Here is a 21,630-nt window from a genome sequence, read left to right as displayed (position 1 = left end):
TTATCTCACTAATTATACCGTACCACTAACAAATTTGTCATCAACAAATTGTTGCCTACACAAAAGATTGCACATATTTTATATTGAAAAATATAATTTATTCTTTTTCAACTTTTCTTCAATAAGATTTGGAATCTTCAATAAAACTTTTAAAGAACATTTTTATGTAAGAGTTAAAATGCATTTCTCAGATTAACAGTATGTATGATATTACATAAAATAAATATTTTGTCTGATATCATTTAAGAACTTGGTCATACTACCCTAGAATGTCATTTATTATATACTAATATAAATGATAAAAATACAACATGATTTGAAATATCTAAGAGATCTTTATATTTATTTCAGCACCTGTAATGCAATTTAAAATTTATATTACGTATTTTACTACTACTTGAATAGTAATATTATGTATATGAAACTCAATATTTAAACAAATTCACTTTTAATCATGTTCCAAACACTTCCTAATAGTTGATCATTATTTGTAGAGTATATGAAACTTTTTATAATACCTTTACACTTAGAAATAATCTAAACAACTCATTCATATGCCAGACCCTAAACAAGTTGTTAAATATGCCACAAAGTAGTATGCTCCTCATCTAGTTACTAGGGCTAATAACAAAGTTTTAGAACCCTACTACTCTAATATTCTAACATTCATCATATTCTTCTTTGATTCCCTTTAACTTACAATGTAATCTCTACTACATTATTTTTAAATTGCTCATTTCTGGAATGAATGTATCTTTTAATAGATACAACTGATGACATTATAGTTCTGTTTTATTTAAAGATTGTTGCTATAAAATATGCATAGTAATATAGCTACTTTGTGAAGGTGTCTACACCCATTAAATCACAAACCAGGAATTTATATCTGGTCACCATAACATGAAAAATAAAGAAAAATTAAACATAGACATTAATAAAAACTATTAAAACTTTAATTATATATGTAATTTGAAAACAACACAAACTCCAGTACACAAGCATTTAAGAGACTGAATCTCAGTGGTTGAGTATTAGGTTCTAAACTTGTTATTCTTTTCACTCAGTGAAATCTAAAAGGAGATTCAGAAACCAATATTCTTTTTTAAAAATTTTTATTAGATATTTTCTTCATTTACATTTAAAAAGCTCCCTATACCCTCCCCCTGCCCTGCTCGCTAACCCACCCACTTCTGCTTCCTGGCCTTGGCATTCACATGTACTGGGGCATACGATCTTCACAAGACCAAGGGGCCTCTCTTGCCAATGATGGCTGACTAAACCATCTTCTGCTACATATACAGCTAGAGACACGAACTCTTGGGGTACTGATAAGTTCATATTGTTGCCCCACATATAGGGTTGCGGACCCCTTCAGTTCCTTGGGTACTTTCTTTAGCTCCTCCATTGGGGGGCCTGTGTTCCATCCAATAGATAACTGTGAACATCCACTTCTGTATTTGCCAGGCACTGGCATAGCCTCACAAGAGAGAGCTATATCAGGGTCCTGTCAGCAAAATCAGAAACCAATATTCTTAGAAGAATGGCTAAGACTATAAACATCTTACAAGGATTTCCAGCACTTTCACCAGAACAACACAGAGAGATCAAATCTCAGGTTCATCATTACACAGGTAGTTTGGAAGTCAACTCAATTGTAGTCACAGTATTCCATGTGCTGTATGCATTTTATATTGCTACAAGCTATAAAACAAAAGTTGTTCACAAACTTTTAAATCTTGCTTCAAAGACACTCTACTATTTATTGTGATCAGATGAGTTATTATCATTCAGCTTAAAAAGCAAACACAGTGAAAACAATAAAAATTTCAATTTTCCCATGGATTACTTCATAGAGAAAAACAAGAAAACACTAAAAAACGTGTAAATTTCAAAAGGGAAATATTAGCTTAAGGATTGTGATCTATTTAAATCATTTAATAAAAATGTTTAACACAATAGTATTTGTGAATATAACTTTTATTCACTTAATGTAGTTGTTTTAGAAGCTTACTGTTGAATGATCTCACTCTTTCCAGCTCCTTCTGAACTCTTGCTGGCTGGATCATCTCAGCTGTTCTCACTCAAACATAGCTCTAAGATGACTGATTTAATCTGTCTTCTCTCAGCTTCTCTCTGAATTGCTCTGCTTGGCCTTAAACTAATTTGGGCAATTTGTTCAAATTTTCTGGCTCCTTCTCATGATCATGGTAGTTGTGTCTATACCTTTATTTAGCTTTTACTTTCTGCAAACTATTTCTGTAAAACTGTTCTAATAAAAACTGCCTGTGAACTACACGAAATGAACTGTCACCAACTGAACTGCCATGAACTCAAATCCACTGCACTGCCTCTCAACTTACTGACTCAACAAAAGTGACTGACTAGAACTCACAGATCTGCAAGCCTCTATCTCCTGACTGCTGGGATTAAAGGCCTGTACCACTCCTGAACCTAAGCTTTACTGTACCTGAAACTTGCTCTGTACCAGGTACCTTTAACTCAGAGATCTGCTTGAATCTGTGTCCTGGGATTAACAGATATCCATATTCCAGGTGAATCACACAAACCTAGAAGGTCTTTTGTTGTGATTCCTTGCTAGAGCAGGCACAGAATATTAAGTAAATAACATAAGCTGTTAAATTAACATATTTATTAATGTCTCTGTCATTTTGTAATTATTAGAATGTCTGAATTATTACACTGATACACACACATATGTATACACACACATAAATATAGAAAGGTATGTGCATCACGTTATTAATTTTCTCATATTGAATGTTACTGCATTGGCTGTCAGGTACACAAAATTTATATTATTTCAACATTAGGTCATGTGTTCTCATTATTATACTTTATACAACATTAACTATAACCTAGCCAAAAACAAAACACTATACACTGTATATTAAAACATTACAGTTTACACATTACTCTAAATTTAAAATATTTTGATGGTTAAAACACATCACTTAATTACTTCACTAAAATATATCAATTCATTTTTTACACTATGTAGAAGAAATATATTAAAAATTTGTTTTCACTTGACAAAAAACAAATCTATTTAGACTTTAATCTGTTTTGATATAATTATGTTTAGGAAAGTATATTTTATAAAATTCAATATTATCATTAGATCAATAATGACAGCAACCAATTCTTTTCTGCTTATGAATAAATTAATTCATTTTAATGTATAATTACCCAAGTTTTGAAAATGTAGTATAAAAGGAAAATATCTTCTATCTTTTTCACTTATTTATTTAAATCTGTTGCTATTGCTAATCAAATGAATTGTCCTATCATTTAAAGAATTATGTTTGCCTTTCTCCTCCAGGAGGGCTAGCTATCAAAGACATGACACTGGGCCTCATAGGAGATTTGTACAGTGACATAACCTGAAAATAATCCTAATATATGGTTTTTACTCAATGTTAAAATTATAATATTCATAACTAATTAACATTGAACTTCAACCTAATTATCACATTATTTAGATATTAAAATTATTTAATCTTATGAACTCTTATTTTATATTTGATCCTACGTACTTGCAATTTAGATTTATATTATTACTCATATTGTTACATTTTATATAAATAATTATATACTAATCATATTTAATTAAGATGCATATAAATTTATATTTATACATGTATATACATAATTTCTTCACTAAAATATTTTATTATTTTATGTAAGTCCACTGTAGCCTTCTTCAGACACTCCAGAAGAGGGTGTCAGATCTTGTTATGGATGGTTATGAACCACTATGTGGTTGCTGTGATTTGAACTCCGGACCTTTGGAAGAACAGTGTGGTGCTCTTACCCACTGAGCCATCTCACCAGCACCTTCAATAAAATATTTTAAAAGGTCACTTATTTTGTAAAATATTTAAAAGAAATATGTTGAAAATATTTTTCACTTTACAGAAAGCAATTGTATTTAGATTTTAATCTGTGTTGATACACTTGTTTCAAAAATTATTGAAAGAAAAATAAGATACAATTCTGGAGTTTTGTTTGTAATTGTAGACTATTTAGTTTATATTTAACATGAACAGTTTAGGTTAAAATAAGTAAATATTTTGGTTATGCTTTCTATAATTTAATAATATTTCTTAAATATTTTCTGTTAATTTATTTCAATATATTTTCCAAGTTAAATGTATGTAGTAAAATTTAAATAGTATAATTAACATATATGTACCATTTGAATTACCAAGGGAAGCCAATAACAGAGCTATAACAAATTAGCAATTCAAGAAATAAAGGTATAGGAAAAAGACTGGACTATAGCTCATTACTGTAATTATTGCAATAGCATGTACCAGGATTGTGAAAATGATTTATTTTATTTTTTAAGTCACTTGATTTGAAATTAATCTGTGCATATGAGAAAATATCTATGCATGTTAATTAAAACATGTAGCACTTGACAAACAAAAAGTTCTATCAGTGTCATACAAATCCAATTTTTCAGTGATTATGTAAATTCTTTTGAAATATGTATTAAAGTACTACATTTCAAGAACTATTATGAATTTAGTATGGCTAAATCTTCAATAACTAAAGTGGTTCATGTTCAATAATTGTATTTATATTAAATGTTAAGGGATTTAATGCTACCTACATATTAACTTTTATTGGATATATAAGTCAATATGTTTATTAGTGCCTACATCAATTTTATAATTATTGAAATGCCCAAATTACTACATTAGTGCATATAAAAATAATGTAAATCAAATTTCATTAGTTTTACTCATAATACATGTTGTTCAACTGACTGTACACTACACTAACTTTATATTATTTAAAAACTTAAATGTTTTCATATTATAATGTTAAATTTTATGTTACATAAACTATAAATTATAGACATAAAAAGTACTGTATATATTAGCACATTGGACTGTTTTATAGAACTATTACTATAAATATGAAAATTTTCATTATTTAAATAGATGTTACTTAATTATTATTTACTAAGGGATCTATTTTACAATTTATCATATTCAGCAATGTGATTAGAATAATAATTACAGCCTCTAATTTTGATGTTTATCTTATGAATATATAAATTTATTTAAAAAATTATATCAACATTTTTATAAAAGTGTATTTTAAAGGGAAATATTCTCTTGTACTGTTGCATTAATTTTTTGTTTGTCTCTAATGCTAATGCTAATCAAGTAAATTGTCCTATAATAGAAATAAATATTTACCCTTTGTCCTCTATTGCAGTGCTGCTCATTAAACTCACAACCATGCCAAGATACTCCAGTGATCTGCCCTCAGAGCTTTAATAGCCTATAGTTTATCCTCAAAGTTAAGAAATGTGACTACTAATAACAAATTACTACTAACACTAATGTAAATACCATATCATTCATAGATTAAAGTTATGTATTTCTGTACATATTATTTTCAGTTATACCCTAATTATTTAACATGCAGATTATTCATATTGGTATTTACACATTAAAACTACACATTTATATTTGTTACACATATTACATATTGGTAATGTTTATGTGAGCTATATTATATCTTTGTTATATATATAATCGCTAAAGCATATACTTAAAATAAATTTTATTTTGTTCAATGCAGTTGAATTACATCAAAAATACTTTTCTGCAGACTAAAAGCTCCTCTATGAATTTCTATCAAGGCTTTAATCTGTACATTTTTTCAAAAACCCAAGATTAACAATTTCTTTCCTAAACAAAAAATAACAATAAGCTAGGAACTTCCAGAATCCTAATCAAATATTTATCAGACGACATAAGTTTAATTTAAATAATGCCATCAAGTGTATTCACTAAGCTTTTATGATTGTAGGCATAAATACAAGGTCTTATGCATAAATTGGCAAGTGTATGGTGAGAAATGTAAGGTCTAGAGATTTTGTTATTAAAAAGGTTCATGATAAACTACTAAATACAAATTAAAGTATGCTATAATTTCTTAAAATGTCAACATTAAGAGGAAACCAGAAAATAATTTTAATAATCTGCTTGTAATTATAGATTGACTTTTTGATTATTTGTAATATATGCAGCTATAACTACAGCAATAAGAAAAATATTCTGGAATTTTATTTTCTGTTACTTTATTTTTTCTGCTTATTTATTTATTTATTTGGACCTAAAATTTTATTCTCTAAAATGATATTATTTTCTTTTTTCATTTTTTTGTATATTTTCTTTATTTACATTTCAAATTTTGGCCCCTTTACTCATTTCTCCTCTGAAACCCCCATATCCCAATCCCTTGTCCCTTGATCACTAATCCACCTGCTTCAGCTTCTCTGTTCTGGCACTCCCTTACACTGGGGCACCAAGCCTTCACAATACAAAGGGCCTCTCCTCCAATTAATGACCTACTAGGCCATCTTCTGCTACATATGCAGCTAGAGCCATGGGTCCATCCATGTGTACTCTTTGGTTGGTGGTTTAGTCTCTGGAAGCTCTGGGGGTACCTGTTGGTTCATATTGTTGTTCCTCCTATGGGGCTGCAAGCTCCTTCAGCTCCTTGGGTCCTTTCTCTAGCTCCTTCTTTGAGGACCTTGTGCTCAGTCCAATGGATGGTTGTAAGCATCCACCTCTGTATTTGTCAGGCTTTGGTAGAGCCTATCAGGACACAGCTATATCAGGTTACTGTCAGCAAGCACTTATTGGCATCCACAATAGTGTCTGGATTTGGTGGTTGTTTATAGGATGGATCCCTTTGTGGGGCAGTCTCTGGATGGTCATTCCTTTAGTCTCTGCATCACACTTAATTAATGCGTTGTTTTTAGTTTACTTAAATACAGATATTATTATGTTCAATGAAGGTATTAAATATTAACTGATATTGATAATATGTATTTTATAAATTTGAATATATATATATGTATATGTATATACATGTATATGTATATATATATATATATTCTAAAGATTTAAGTACTGCAGTTGTAGCTCAGTCATTCAGTTACTGAATAGATAACTTCACAAGGCCTGTGAGATTTAATGTTTATTTTCTGATGATGTAAGTAATTGGGAGAAAATTCATCTGTACAATGAAAGAATATTATATTACAACTTGCTTTAACTTTTTGTGTTTACAGGTTTATAGACCTCTTTTTATAAGCTTTATGAGTGACATATAAAGTTGATTACAAAGGAATAGTATAAGCACTATTGATATATTATTTAAAACCAAAGAATTAGTTTTCAAAATATTAGCAATATAGTGAACCTGAAATATACTACAATACAGAAAATGATTCCAGTCCAACTATTAGAGTTATAGTAAGATTTTAATAGAGTAACACATTTAAAATGTGTATATTTTATAGGCTTTCAAGTTAATATATTCATTAAAGTTTGTCATTTTATAATTATTTGAATGATCACATTATTACAGTATTGTATACATAATATTTTGGACATCACCTCATTAATTTACTTTTCTTCTCATAGTGCATATTACTGCATTTGCTTCAATGAACAAAAAATATATTATTTCATTATTAGGACAAATGTTCCTATTATTAGGTTTATATTATATTATACATATGCCAATAAAAAACTAAATGCAATGCAATATACATTAAGACAGTATATTTCTACAGTACCCTAAATTTAATATATTTTCATAATTAAAATAAGTAGGACTTCATTATTGTTGAACAAAGTATCTATTTTAAAGGTTTTTATAAAATTCAACCTTGGCATAGATAATTATAACAACCAATTCACAATGAACTATATATAAAAATGTATTCTTAAAAACAAATGCATTTTTTCTAGGTTTTTATTTACCTTTTCACCACTGTTGTTGTTGCTTATGAACTAATCCTCTGAATAATAGATTTTATTTTCATATTGCTATTTTTCTGTTAATACTGTACATTAATATAAGTTAATTAATTTTTATCATGTTAACTTGAGAACATTATACATTTATGTTATATACATGTAAATCATTTATTTACTAAAGTATTTTAAGCAATAGAGTTCTTATACATATTATTTATTTTAAATATATTGAAAATATTTTTCACCCAACACAGAACCACTTGATCAACTGAATAAAGACTTTAATCTCTCCCAGTATATATTCACAGAAAACCACAAAATAGTTCTGGTGTTCTTCTTGTAATGCATATTGAATATTATTTCATATGCAATCTGTACAGTTATGCTTACAGTAATGAGAAAGTTTAGCACTTCATTTCCATAGTGCAAGATCTATTAGTAAGAAAACTAATAATTTGATTTTAAGTTGCTTAAATGTAACAAATAAGTGTTGTAGCTCAATTGTGTTATCAAATATCACGTACCTGACTTTTGAAGTGCAGTGTTATGTTCTGAAGATTTACCTAATTTGCAAAAACAATATTTGGATAAGAATTTAGATTATAGCATTAAAATAGACCTTTGAATGTAGCATGTAACAAATTTTAAAGTTCTATCAGTGTCATATATTCAGAAATAGTGTTGAAATAGTCCTTGTTGTATGTTAGAGCATATTTTGGGATATGCCCAGGAGTGGTATAGCTGGATCCTCAGGTAATACTATGTCCAGTTTTCTGAGAAACCACCAGACTGATTTCCAGAGTGGTTGTCCCAGCTTGCAATCTTACCAGCAATGGAGCAGTGTTCCTCTTTCTCCATGTGCTTTCCAGCATCTGCTGTCACCTGAGTTTTTGATCTTAGCCATTCTGACTGGTGTGAGATGGAATCTCAGGGTTGTTTTGACTTGTATTTTCTTGATGACTAAGGATGTTGAACATTTCTTTAGGTGCTTCTTGGTCCTTTATGTTTACTTAGTTGAGAATTCTCTGTTTAGCTCTGTTCCCCATTTTTTTAATAGGGTGATTTGGTTCTCTGGAGTCTTAACTCCTTCAGTTCTCTGTATATATTGGATATCAGCCCTCCACTGAATGTAGAGTTGGTAAAAAAAAAAAATTGCCCAATCTGTTGGTTGCCATTTCAGTCTATTGACAGTGTCCTTTGCAATTTTACAGAGGTCCCATTTGTTGATTGTGGATCTTATAGCATAAGCTGCTCGGTTCAGGAAAATTTCCCCTGTGCCCATGTGTTAGAGGCTTTCCCGCACTTTCTCTTCTATTAGTTGCAATGTATCTGTTAACCATCCTTTTATTTACTTTTATTAACTATCAAATTTACTACACTTATATTACAGAAAAAAGGACCTATAACACCATGAGTATGTCCCTGAGCCCAGCACTGACCACACAGAATGACAGGCCCAATCAAAATAGCTATGAGCTGCACCAATAATTTTTGTCAATTCTGGAAAGAAATGGAACTCAGATCTTGCATGTACCAATTAAACACATTAGCCAAATGTCACATCAAAAGGAAATAAATAGGAATATGCACCAATATCTATTTAAATATTACAAAATGACCTTCAATTTCTATTGATAGCATATCACTGTGGATGTAACCAAGCATTCTATGCAATCTTGAAAAGCTTTCTAACCTTTAGTTACAACTGTCTTGGTCATGTTTGCAATCACCACATCACTTAAACCTCCTGCCCTAATATTTTAAAATATTCTATGAATTAGGTATTTGTGGTGATGTGAGATACCATGAACATCAGTGTAGTGTGTCCAAAATGAAAATGATCATACAAGACATGTTAACACCCCAATGCCACTTGTAAAATGGCCTCTACTTTCTTAGATTCTGGGAAGGGGAACCATTAATGACCTTGTCAGGTATTTTCAATGCTGAAAGGAAAACTTAAGTAGTCAGGAACAGTCTGTAATCTCACAAAAAGTTTCCAACCAAAGGAGTAACAAAATAGTTCTTAGTCACCCAGAACAACCTGAGAACTTGTTGCCAGACAATCAGTACACTTTTTCTTTTAAACCTCCAGGAAGTTCTGACTTATCCTGGGAATAATATTTGGTAGAAATGAGATCTTCCAAAATGCCAAATGAAATGTGCACATATGTGAAATTTGATAACTAATACTGCACCCTTTTCATGACCCCTTTCAGTCACAGAAGATGGAATTTCAAAGGATAAATTTACAAAGCATCTTAACAGCTGTATTCCTCATCTACAAAAAAGTAGTTAGTTCAGGATACAAACAGTGCTACCCATTAACTCCTCTTGATACCATTGTTAAGACAAGATGTTGGTGTATATTTAAATAGGTACAGATAAAGGTACAAAACATAAACTATAAATATATGAAAAATTCTAAGAAACATATAAGGAGGCATCAAATGGTAACAACCAAATGTGAAAAATATGTAAATAGTAATATATTAAACTCTTAAAAACAATATTAGTATGTAATTCACATGTAAGCCTCCATGTTGTTTATTCAATGAAATATGAAAAGTTTAAAATTAACAAATACCTTGTTATAAATTTTATAATTTATGAATATTTAAATATTCCATATTTTAAAGTTGACTATGACTTCATCAAAAATATGTTCTTGACCTTTGAGCTAGGAATCTTCTTCCTTTTTTTCTGATTATTCTTAGGCTTGGTGATTTCATAATATCCCAGATTTCTTAGAATTTTTCTGTCTGGAATTTTTTAGATTTAACATTTTCTTTGGTGTATCTATTTCTTCTATCGTATCTTCAATGCCTGAGAGTCTTTCTTCTGTATCTTCTATTCAGTTGGTGCTGTTTGCATCTGTAGGTCCTGTTCATTTTCCCAGACTGTTTCATTTCCAGAATTCCTAGTTTGTATTTTTTATTTATTGCTTCACTTTTCATTTTCAGTTTCAATTGCTTTATTTATTTCCATCAACTGTTTATTTTCCTTGCATTTCTTTAATAGATTTATTCATATCTTTGAATCGTTTATATTTTCCTTGCTTTCTTTTAGAAATTTATTAATTTCTTCCAATTTTGGTTATATTTTCCTCAATTAGTTTTAGGGATTTATTCATTTCCTCTTTAAAAACCACTATTCTTTTCATAAAGTTTGTTTTAATATTGTTTTCTTGTTCTTCAGCTGGGTAGGAATATTCATTATTTGCTACAACAATATAGCTGGATTCTGGCACATACTGCCACGAATGTTATATCTAGGTATCTGGGTTAGTTGTGATTATTGGTCCAGGTGTCAATTTCTGAGTTTTATTTCTCTTGTTTTGTTTGATTTTTATATTTTACTTTTTATTTTATTTTATTTTATTTTATTTTATTTTATTTTATTTTATTTTATTATTTTATTAGATGGCTGTTTTGTTCTTAGTTACTGTTTTCTCTCCTGTTTTCTAGCCAAAGTTGCTTATGGTTCAGTAGAACATCTCTGCTTGGATTGGGCACTAGACTTCTGATGGTCAGAATGGCCATCTGAAATTTCTCTAGCATGTAAAAGGCATGGTAAACCCATAATATAAAGGAGTAGAAGGAAGGGGTGGATGAGGAGGAAGAAGAGGAGAAGAAGAAGAAAATTAATTAATTTATAAGTGTCAATTCTCAATCTTAGCAAACTTTCACTCCCTTCCTCTTTGACCCAGTTCTAAATAACAAAGTTCATGATTATGCAGAAGAAAATATTTTAGCAAATGTTTAACCACTGGAAGCTGACACTTCAGGATAAAGAGAGTGGAGTGATGGAGCTGTCATTTTCCCTTTCAGAAGAAGATCTTCCATTGATATGAAGATGTTAGATACAGAGTACAAAAGGCACAAGAGTATTTCTTGTAGTTCTCTAATTAAATTTCTCTGATTCTGGAGATGGTATCTTATATGTTGATGAGGTACTTTTGCTTATTTCTCACAGTTTTTCATTGACATATAGTGTAAAGGGTAGCCTTGACCAAAACATTGGTAATTAAATTTCCTTTTGCTTAAGGGCATAAGCTCCATACTTCTGATGAGTGAAAATACTGCTGAGAAACAAAGTAAGTCTTAGAAAGTATATATAGTATTTTCTTGGGAACTATTTTGATGGTAGAAGAGGCAGGTCCCTTTAACAATATCGGTTACATAAGCACATTCTTTTTTGGAAGAATCTTGGGTGAATCACAACATTCTTCCATAACCAAGGCAGTCTCATAGACTCAAGAGCTACTGAGAGAGGTTTGTTGGTGATAGTTCAGAAAGGGAGGATTGAGAAATATCGGGGCCTTCTCCCCAGTAACCGTAATGATGTAGGGCCCTCTCTTAGTGTCTGTCATTCATTTAACCCTCAGAATCTGTTTTTGTATTATTTTTCAGAATTGTGACTGTGGCAACGTTTCTGGCCAAGGTAGCAAGGGATAGCAACTTCTGGCCAGAATTCAAAAAACAAGGTCAACATAAGGATGTGGCCTAGCGAGGTAAGGCCAAATATCAACATGGACTACAGACTTCATAGAGTAAAAGTCTATGTCATGGTGGAAGACAAGCAGTGGAAAAACGTAGGCACGGGACAAATTTCATCCAAATACAGTGAACAGCTCCAGGGTGTGTGCCTGCTTGTTCACTCATTATCAGATGGATCACCAATTATGGAGTGCAAGGTACATCCTAATGTGCCCTATCAGAAACAACAAGGGAAAATAATCATTTGGTCTGAAGCTAAGAACCATGGCATGGCAATACATTTCCAGGAACCAAATGATTGTCAAGAGATCTGGGAAGATATCTGCCAAACTCAAGGTAAAGACCCACATGTAGAAATCACACAAGAACTTACTGATGATCTGGAAAGTTTTGAACATATGCCTCTGGTCTGGAATCAGTTTGAGATGTCAAACTGTGAAATTCATACACTTAAAAACATTGCAGAGTTATTTCCTTTTGTCTCTGAAATGCCAAGCCAGAAAGAAAAGCTGGCACTGTTCTTAGAAAATGAAGGCTACATTAAAACTTTGCTACAGCAGTTTCACACTTGTGAAAAACTGAAGAACATGGAAGGATTACACTATTTGCATAACATTGTTAAAGGAATCCTGTTTCTAAACAATACCCGTTTGTTTAACATCTTGTTTTCTGATGAATTTTTCTTGGATATTGTAGGATGCCTTGAATATGACCCTGCTTTGGATCGGCCAAAGCAGTACAGGGAATTCTTGACTCAAAGTTCAAAATTCAAGGAAGTTATGCCAATAATACACTCCCAACTTAGGCAAAAAATTCAACAGACGTACAGAATGCAATATGTTCATGATATTATGTTGCCTATACCATCCATATTTGAAGTGGATCTTCTTTCTGATATTACCACTATGATTTTTTTCAACAAAATTAATATAATTACCATGATTCAAGAAGATGAAAATTTTTTGCTTGAAGTTTTTGCTCAGTTGAAAGATAACAGTATAGGTGATGAAAGAAGGATTGAATTGTTATTATTCTTAAAGGAATTCTTTGCATTGGCTAAGACATTACAGTCTCAAAAGAAAAATATGTTACTGAAAACATTTATAAAGCTAGGAATCATGAGTGTACTAAAAGTTGTAGTGCACATGAATGATTACCAAATTCAAGTAGGTGCTCTAGAATTATTTGCTTATCTAGTAGAATATAGTCCACGTCTAGTCCGAATTTATGCAATGAAAGAAGCTCAGGACAGTGAAGATAATGATGACCTTCTCATTAATATAATGATCAAGCAAATGATCTGTGATTTTGATCCTGAATTTTCAAAAGGCATTATTATAACATCAGTTCTTCATGAACTTCTTAATCCAGAAAATATGCGTTCCACTGCTAAGGGATGTGAAAGAAAGGTATTTCTGAATTTCTTCTATAAACGTTGTATGAGGAAACTTATAGCACCAATTTTGTCTATCACAGTAGAAAATGACAGCAATGATAATAGGGTTAACATCTGTCCTGATAATTATCAAAGTGCACAACTGCTTGGAGCAGTTTTAGAAATACTCACATTTTGTGTGCAACATCACTCAATGTACATAAAACATTATATTTTGAGCAACAACTTGCTCAGCAGTATCTTGGTTCTAATGAGTTCAAAACACACTTTTCTGATTTTGTGTGCTGTCCGTTTTATGAGAAAGATGATTGGCCTCAAAGACAAAATTTGCAGTCTTTATATAATTAAGGAAAATCTGTTTGAACCAGTTGTAAATGCTTTTATGCACAATGGACATCAGTACAATATGTTAAATTCAGCTATTATTGAGCTATTTGAATTTATAAGAAAAGAAAACATCAAGTCTCTGATTGTAAACATTGTGGAAAATTTTTTCATGGCTTTTGAATCAATTGAGTATGTCCAGACCTTTAAAGGTTTAAAAACTAAATATGAAGAAGAGAAGAAAAGAAAAAGTCAAAGAAGAAAGAAGTTACATAATATAACGCACCCCAAAATGCATTGCAGACATATCAAAGATAAGGAGGTAAAGGTCAAATCAGACATATGTTGTAGAGGAATCATAGAAGAAGAAGAACGAGGAGGGAGAGAAGAAGGAGATATTCTACCAATGGGAAGTGACTTTGCAAATAATTATGACAAATTTATGAAAAATAAAGATACAAATGAAAGTGAAAATAAAATAGAACAACCCAAAAGAAAATCATCTGAAGGATTTGAATGTTCTCCATCTCATGGGGATGCTTCTGCTAACAGAATGAGTAGGTCACACTCTAGCAGCCTGGTTCCTTTAGTGAATTACCCATACAATACTGGTGGTGAGAATGACAATGATCCTTTTGATAATGATAAAGATGAAGATGAAGACAAAGATGAAGAACCCTGGAAAAAAAGACCTAATCTTAGCAAATGAGATTTTATGAGGCCTTCAACTCCAAGTTCAAATAAAATTCTATAAATATCACAAATAGAAAAATTGAATTTAAAAAATATTTCTCCTACAGACTTTTAGATACTGTAGAATACAGAGCAAAATTAATGAATAAATGGCTTCAATTTTATATAAAGAAAACTTCCCATAACATAGATGCATAGTATAAAATAAATAGTAACGGAGTGATAACTTTTAATCAAGAACATGTTACTTTAGCAGCATGGTGTGGAAAGAACAAAATGTATGATAAAGTAATACAATTTTTACTAAAGTCTTTATATTAAAAGCAACTCCATAAGTTTTATTGAAAAGCCTACTTTCAAAAAGGAGTCTATCAATGCCATTCTTTTCATAAATTGAAGTTTATTTAAAATATGTTTTGTTTGTATGGAAGCAAGTCATTTTAAATTAAAGATAAAGTGAGACTTCTCAACATTTCTATGAAGATTTATCAGAAATTCACCATTATGAATAATAATAGGGAAACAACATTCAGTGCAATTCAGTACATATTTCCATGAATAAAATGCTAAGCTTGATCTTTAATATACCATTGTTAATATACTTATTTTTAAGTAAGAATTATCAAGTATCAGTATCAATATAGTCCTATTTGTAATGTGATTCCAGTAGGGTCTTCAGGGGATAAAACAAGATGCATCAAATATAGAGTAATAGAAAGTTAATGAAGCTTTGTCCTTTTTCCTAGAATTGTAGGTACATACAAAGATATAAAAATACACACATATTCACACTAATACATATACCTGCACACATATACATTTCTAATTGCTGAAACAAGCTAACAAAAAGATCTTAACAAAGGAAAATTTGACTCTGTTTTACAGTGTGGGTGGATATTTTCAATTCTGTTCAGTTCTGGGAGGTATCTAAAGCATCCAGTCACATTGCAGCCACAATCAACATGCAGCTAGATGATTTCTGGGGCTCAACTCAATTTCTCCTTTTATTTAATGTAGGACATTAGCCAGTGGTACAGTGTCACATATATTCAATATGAGTCTCCTAATCTCAATTATCCCAGTCTATAAACAGCCTCATAAGTATGCCAAGAAATCTCCTATGTGTAGATTCTGTTAATTACTAACTATCATTAATTAACCCCTTGCCTACACAACACTGAAGCATATAACTATTTAGGCAAAACATTGCACAATTTCATACAGAATTACAAAATGTATTTTGTCTGTAAAACACCCCATGGTATTTAACAGTTTCAATATTGCTCAAAATTGTAAGAACAAAGTATCTTTTAAAAATTTTTTTTGTATTTTTTATTGGATATTTTCTTTATTTACATTTCAAATGCTATCCCAAAAGCTCCCTATACTCTCCAACATCCTGCTCCCCTCCCCACCCACTCCCACCTCTTGGCCTGGTGTTCCCCTGTACTGGGGCACATAGTGTTATACCAAGGGGCCTTTCTTCCCAATGATGGCCTAGTAGACCATCTTCTGCTATATATGGAGATAGAGACAGGAGCTCTGGGGGAACAGGTTAGTTCACATTGTTGTTCTACCTATAGGGTTGCAGACCCCTTCAGCTCCTTGGGTATTTTCTCTAACTCCTCCATTGTGGGCCCTGTGTTCCGTCCAATAGCTGACTGTGAGCATCCACTTCTGTGTTTGCCAGGCACTGGCATAACCTCACAAGAGACCGCTATATCAGGGTGCCTTCAACAAAATCTTGCTGGCATTTGCAATAATGTCTGGGTTTGGTGGCTGATGATGTGATGGATCCCTGGGTAGGGTAGTCTATGGATAGTTTTCTGAGACTCAGATGCTTAACTGTGAGGCCTCATACCATAAAAGATAATACATTAGTAACTTTTTTTCTGGTGATAAAACTCATGACAACAATCAATATATGGAGGCTAGAAAGATGGTTCAGCAGATAGGAAAACTATACTGAATTTGATTCCTAGCATCAACATTGTGGCTAAGAAACATGCGTAAGTCTAGTTCCCTGAGCCGTTGCTGCCATCTTTTGGACTGTATTTGCAATTATACATTATACATGTGGTACATACATGAAACACAAATGTATACACATGTATCTATATCTCTATATGTTTCTCATATATAGCTCATATATGTTACATATTTACATATATATGTTAAATGTGTATATATATATATATATATATATATTATATATATATATACATATATATGATAATAAATTTAATTGTTAAAATCAACTCATGGAAGAAATAGTTCCTTTTAGCTCATGACTCTAAAAGGAGGAGCCCAGAAATGGTGGTGGAGTCATGGCATCAGATGGCCAAGCAGTAAGGTGGTAATCACATTTTATCCATATACAGGAAGGAAAAAGGAGATAGGAGAGAGGAACAGAGAGACAGAGGGACAGAGGGTCAGAGGGAGAGAGTGGGAGAAAGAACACTATAAGTAAGGATTATCTATACACTCTCAAAGCCAACCCTTGGTGATTGGTGATGTTCTTCATTTAGCAAAGCTTTAGTTCCTTGCTTTATAATTTTATTAGATATTTTCTTCATTTACATTTCAAATGCTATCCCAAACGTCCCCTATACCCTTCCCCACCCTGCTCTCCAACCCACCTACTCCCACTTCCTGGCCCTGGCATTCCCCTGTACTGGGGCAAATACAGAAGTGGATGCTCACAGTCACCTATTGAAAGCTTTAGTTTCTAATGTTTCCATACCCTTTGCACACTCCACCAACCATGGGACAAGGTGGGGCAGGACAATATTCTGCCCTCTGTCTCCATAGACCATGAGCTATGTCATGATGATGCCGTTTGACAAAAATTTTCCTGGATAGATGAAATATATATGTGTAGTCATCCCAGATATGGAACCCATGGCAGAACAAAGTACAGATACCACCAAAGCCCATCATGGTGAACTAGTATGTTTTATTGGGATTACTTACAGAAATATGGGCAAGCAGAAATGACACAAAGACCACTGCATTACCAAAGCCCATTACCACCAGCATGGATGACAGATCACAAGCACTGGAAACGTGGGCATACAAACAGCCCGCAGGCAGCAAAACAGATTGTGAGTGTCACTTTCATGCAACTCAATTGGTCTAAATCTCTTTCAGGCAGCTTGGTTGGCTATTGCTCCTTGAGAGCAGCTGACTTGATATAAGAGAATGACTCAACAGCATCTTATTGTTCTTGTTTTTTTATTATTATTCTTTACATATATTATACCCTGACTATCGTTTCTCCTACCTCAACTCCTCCCAGCATTCTTTGATATCTATCCTCTACCCTAAATCCATTCCTCTTCTGTTTCCCCTCAAAACCTCACAGGGATAACAGCCAAATATGACAAAACAAGTTACAATAAAACAAGGCCCATACCCTCATATAGAGGTTGGATAAAGCACCCCAGTAATTAAGAAAAGACTCCCAAACACAGGTAAAAATGTCAAAGATATCTACATATTCTTCTGTGTAGTTATGTATGGATGTACATCAACATAACCATTAGAAGAATCAAAGACCAAGGACATCCAAAGAGCCACCAGCTGCAGCACAGTCCACCAAAGTCAAGATCGATTTAGGTGGCAGAACAGACCACAGAAATCTCCAGGACCTCTATTGATAATGTGGACCACAGATATCAACACAGCCTTCAGGCACAAAACAGAGCATTAACACTATCATGGTTCTCACAGAGGTGGCCTATGATGCCACCTGAGTCTGTGTTGATGTCTCATGGTCCATTCTTCAACTAAGGGCCACCTTGGATTCCTTGGTCCTGCTGTACCTGGAGGCCCCATAGATGTTTGTGGCCCATGTTAAGACCAAGGGCAATGTGGATATCCATCATCTATGCTGCCACCTGAAGAGATGTTGTGGTCATAGGACCAAGCTGCCACCAAGAGCCATCTTGATGTATATGGCCTGGAATGCTTCTTGAGATCCTGTTGATATCTGAGGTCTGTTTTGCTGCCAGTGTCGATGTTGGTATCCATGGTCTTGCTGTAGCGAGAGAGGTATTCATGATCATGACCCATGTTACCACCAAATTCTATGTGATTATCCATTGCCTGGGGTACCAACTAACTTGTTGATGTCCATGGACTCTATTGTCACAAGAAACTATGTGGAAGTCATTGATCCATGCTGCTACTGGATATAAAGGGCAAAGAACTTTCTTTAGTACAAGTGAATGTAGATTCACAGTTGAGAATGAAAGAAATAGAAGGCTTCTGTATCAACTTCCTTCCATATCCAACCTGCAAAAGAAACAGTCTAGACGTGTAGCCATTAAAATAACTCTTAAGAATAGTAATAGAAATGTTGAAGTCACAGTTGCTAGATTCTGGTGGGGGTCAGGGAAGGACTCAGTTTTCTGTAAGAGGCTGGACATTGGGAGTTAGACTTTTCTCCACTTAGTATTTGAGCAAGGAAAATTATCTTCGTACTGATTTTCTTTATTTTATTTATTTATTTGTTGGTTTTTCGAGACAGGGTTTCTCTGTGTAGCCCTGGCTGTCCTGGAACTCACTTTGTAGACCAGGCTGGCCTTGGTACTGATTTTCTTCTCTCTTCTTTTCATCTTTTGTTTTGGGGGGAGGTTACAAGGGTTGGTATAGACCTGAGAGGAGTTGGAAGTGAATACAATTGGGGCGCATTAAGTTATATTTCAAAATATCCAATAAAATAGTATATTTTAAAAAGTCATAGATACCACACACTTCTGATATTTGGTGTGCTGTAAGAACACCAACCACTACATATATATGTACATGACCTCATTCAGACCCATACAGGGTTCAAGATTGTTGCTTTTGTCTCTGTGATCCCTTCTGAGACCTGTTTAGTTGATTTTGTGGTGTGTGTTCCTATAGTTTATTTGACTCCTCTGGCTCCTAGAATCATTCCTACACCTCTTCTTCAGAGATCCATGGCCTTTGCCTAATGTTTGGCTCTTTGAGGAAGACACTTACCTATGAGAATAGCATACTATCATTAGGAATAATTTCATTGACTTTTTTTGTTTCTTTTTTTTTTTTGACAATTATACTTGGTTCTACCACCATTCATGATGATTTTTTTCTAGCTCTATTTTACTGTAAATGTCATAATATTTTTAAACAGCTGAGTAATACCCCATTGTGTAAATGTATCACATTTTTTATCTGTTCTTTGGGTGATAGACTTCTAAATTGTTTCCAGTTTCTGTAAATCATGAATAAAGCTGCTGTGAACACAGATAAGCAGGATTCTTTGTACTAGGATGGACTATATGCCCAGGTGAGCTATAGCTGGGTCTTGACGTATATCAATTCCCCATTTTCTGAGAATCTGCTGTATTGATTTTTAAAGTGGCTGTGCAAGTTTGTATTCCAACCAGCAATGAAGGGGTGTTTTTCTTGTTCCAATTCCTTGCAAGCATGAGCTCTCATTTGAGCTTCTGATCTTAGCCATTTTGTTGGGTGTAAGATAGAATCTCAATGTCCTTTTGATTTGCACTTCTCTGATGATTAAGGGTGTTGAATATTTCTGTAAATGCTTCTCAGATCTTGGAGATTCCTCTTTCAAGTATTTCTCCATTTAGCTATGCACCAGATTTTTTAATTGTGTTACTTGGTTTGTTGATATGTAAATTCCTAAGTTCTCTCTATACTTTGGTTATTAGCCCTCTGTCAAGTGTATGATTGGTGAGCATGTTTTCCTATTCTGTATGTGGTCAATTTGTTTTTTGTGCCAGTGCCCTTCACCTTACAGAAGCTTTTCAGTTTCATGAGGTTCCATTTATTAGTTATATTTATCTTAGTGACTTTCTGTTGGTGTTCTGTTCAGAAACTTGTATCCTGTGCCAATGTATACAAGATTTCTCCAATTTTTCTTCTATTAGATTTAGTGTATCTATTTTTATGTTGAGGTCCTTGATTCACTTGGACTTGTGTTTTGTGTATGATGATAAATATGGATCTATTTGCATTCTTCTACGTTGTGACATCCAGTTAGATTACCAACATTTTTGAACCTGCTTTCGTTTTCTCATTGTGTATTTCTGGCTTTATCAAAAATCATAAGTGTGCCGGGCAATGGTGGCATATGCCTTTATCCCAGCACTTGGGAGGCAGAGACAGGTGGATTTCTGAGTTCGAGGCCAGCCTGGTTTACAAAGTGAGTTCCAGGACAGCCAAGGCTGTATGGAAAAACCCTGTCTAGAAAAACAAAACAAAACAAAACAAAACAAAACAAAACAAAACAAAAATGTAAGTGTTTGAATGTCTGAGAACTGAATTCAATTCCATAACCTATTTGGTTTTGTTTTTTATTTTTATTTTTTGCAAATATCATGTGGTTTTCATTACTATACTCCTGTACTAGAGTTTGACAGACATAGGGGGTGTTAATATCTACAAAGATTCTTTTATTATACAGGATTGTTTTAGTTATATTGGATTTTGGTTTTCTATATGGAGTTGACTATTTTCCTTTCAAGTTCTTTAAAGTACTGTACTGGAATTTTGATAATGATTGCATTGAATCTGTAGATTGATTTTGATAGGTGGCCATTTTTACTTTGTTAATCCCACTGATCCATGAGCATGAAATATATTTCTACCTTCTGATATCTCCTTTAATTTCCTTCTTCAGGTACTTGAAGTTGTTGTCATGTTTCACCTGCTTCATAAAAGTAACCTCAACATTTTATATTTTTTCCTGTGTATTGTGAAGGTGGTTGTTTCCCTGTCTTTCTTTCTTTCTTCCCTTTTTTTTTTTTTTTTTTTTTTTTCAAAGAATTTTTAAAAGCATTTATTGTTTTGTTTGTTTGTTTTTCAATTTTTTATTAGATATTTTCTTCATTTACATTTCAAATGCTATCGC

The 21,630-nt window shown here is 32.7% G+C and overlaps 1 protein-coding gene across 1 annotated transcript; it reads left to right on the top strand.

Annotated features, from left to right (window-relative positions):
• The first annotated feature begins 12,046 nt into the window (after positions 1 to 12,046).
• On the top strand, positions 12,047 to 14,793 carry LOC110314199 (protein PPP4R3C). Its single transcript, XM_021188655.1, has 2 exons — positions 12,047 to 12,088; positions 12,227 to 14,793. The coding sequence occupies exon 2, from the start codon at positions 12,313 to 12,315 to the stop codon at positions 14,740 to 14,742; it is 2,430 nt and encodes an 809-aa protein (XP_021044314.1). The 5' UTR covers positions 12,047 to 12,088; positions 12,227 to 12,312; the 3' UTR covers positions 14,743 to 14,793.
• The last annotated feature ends 6,837 nt before the right edge of the window (positions 14,794 to 21,630 follow it).

The sequence above is a fragment of the Mus pahari genome, chromosome X (assembly GCF_900095145.1).
Source record: "Mus pahari chromosome X, PAHARI_EIJ_v1.1, whole genome shotgun sequence".
Classification (NCBI taxonomy): Eukaryota; Metazoa; Chordata; class Mammalia; order Rodentia; family Muridae; genus Mus; species Mus pahari.
Note: the sequence above shows the minus strand (reverse complement) of the source record. Positions and strands in the feature narration are given on the sequence as shown.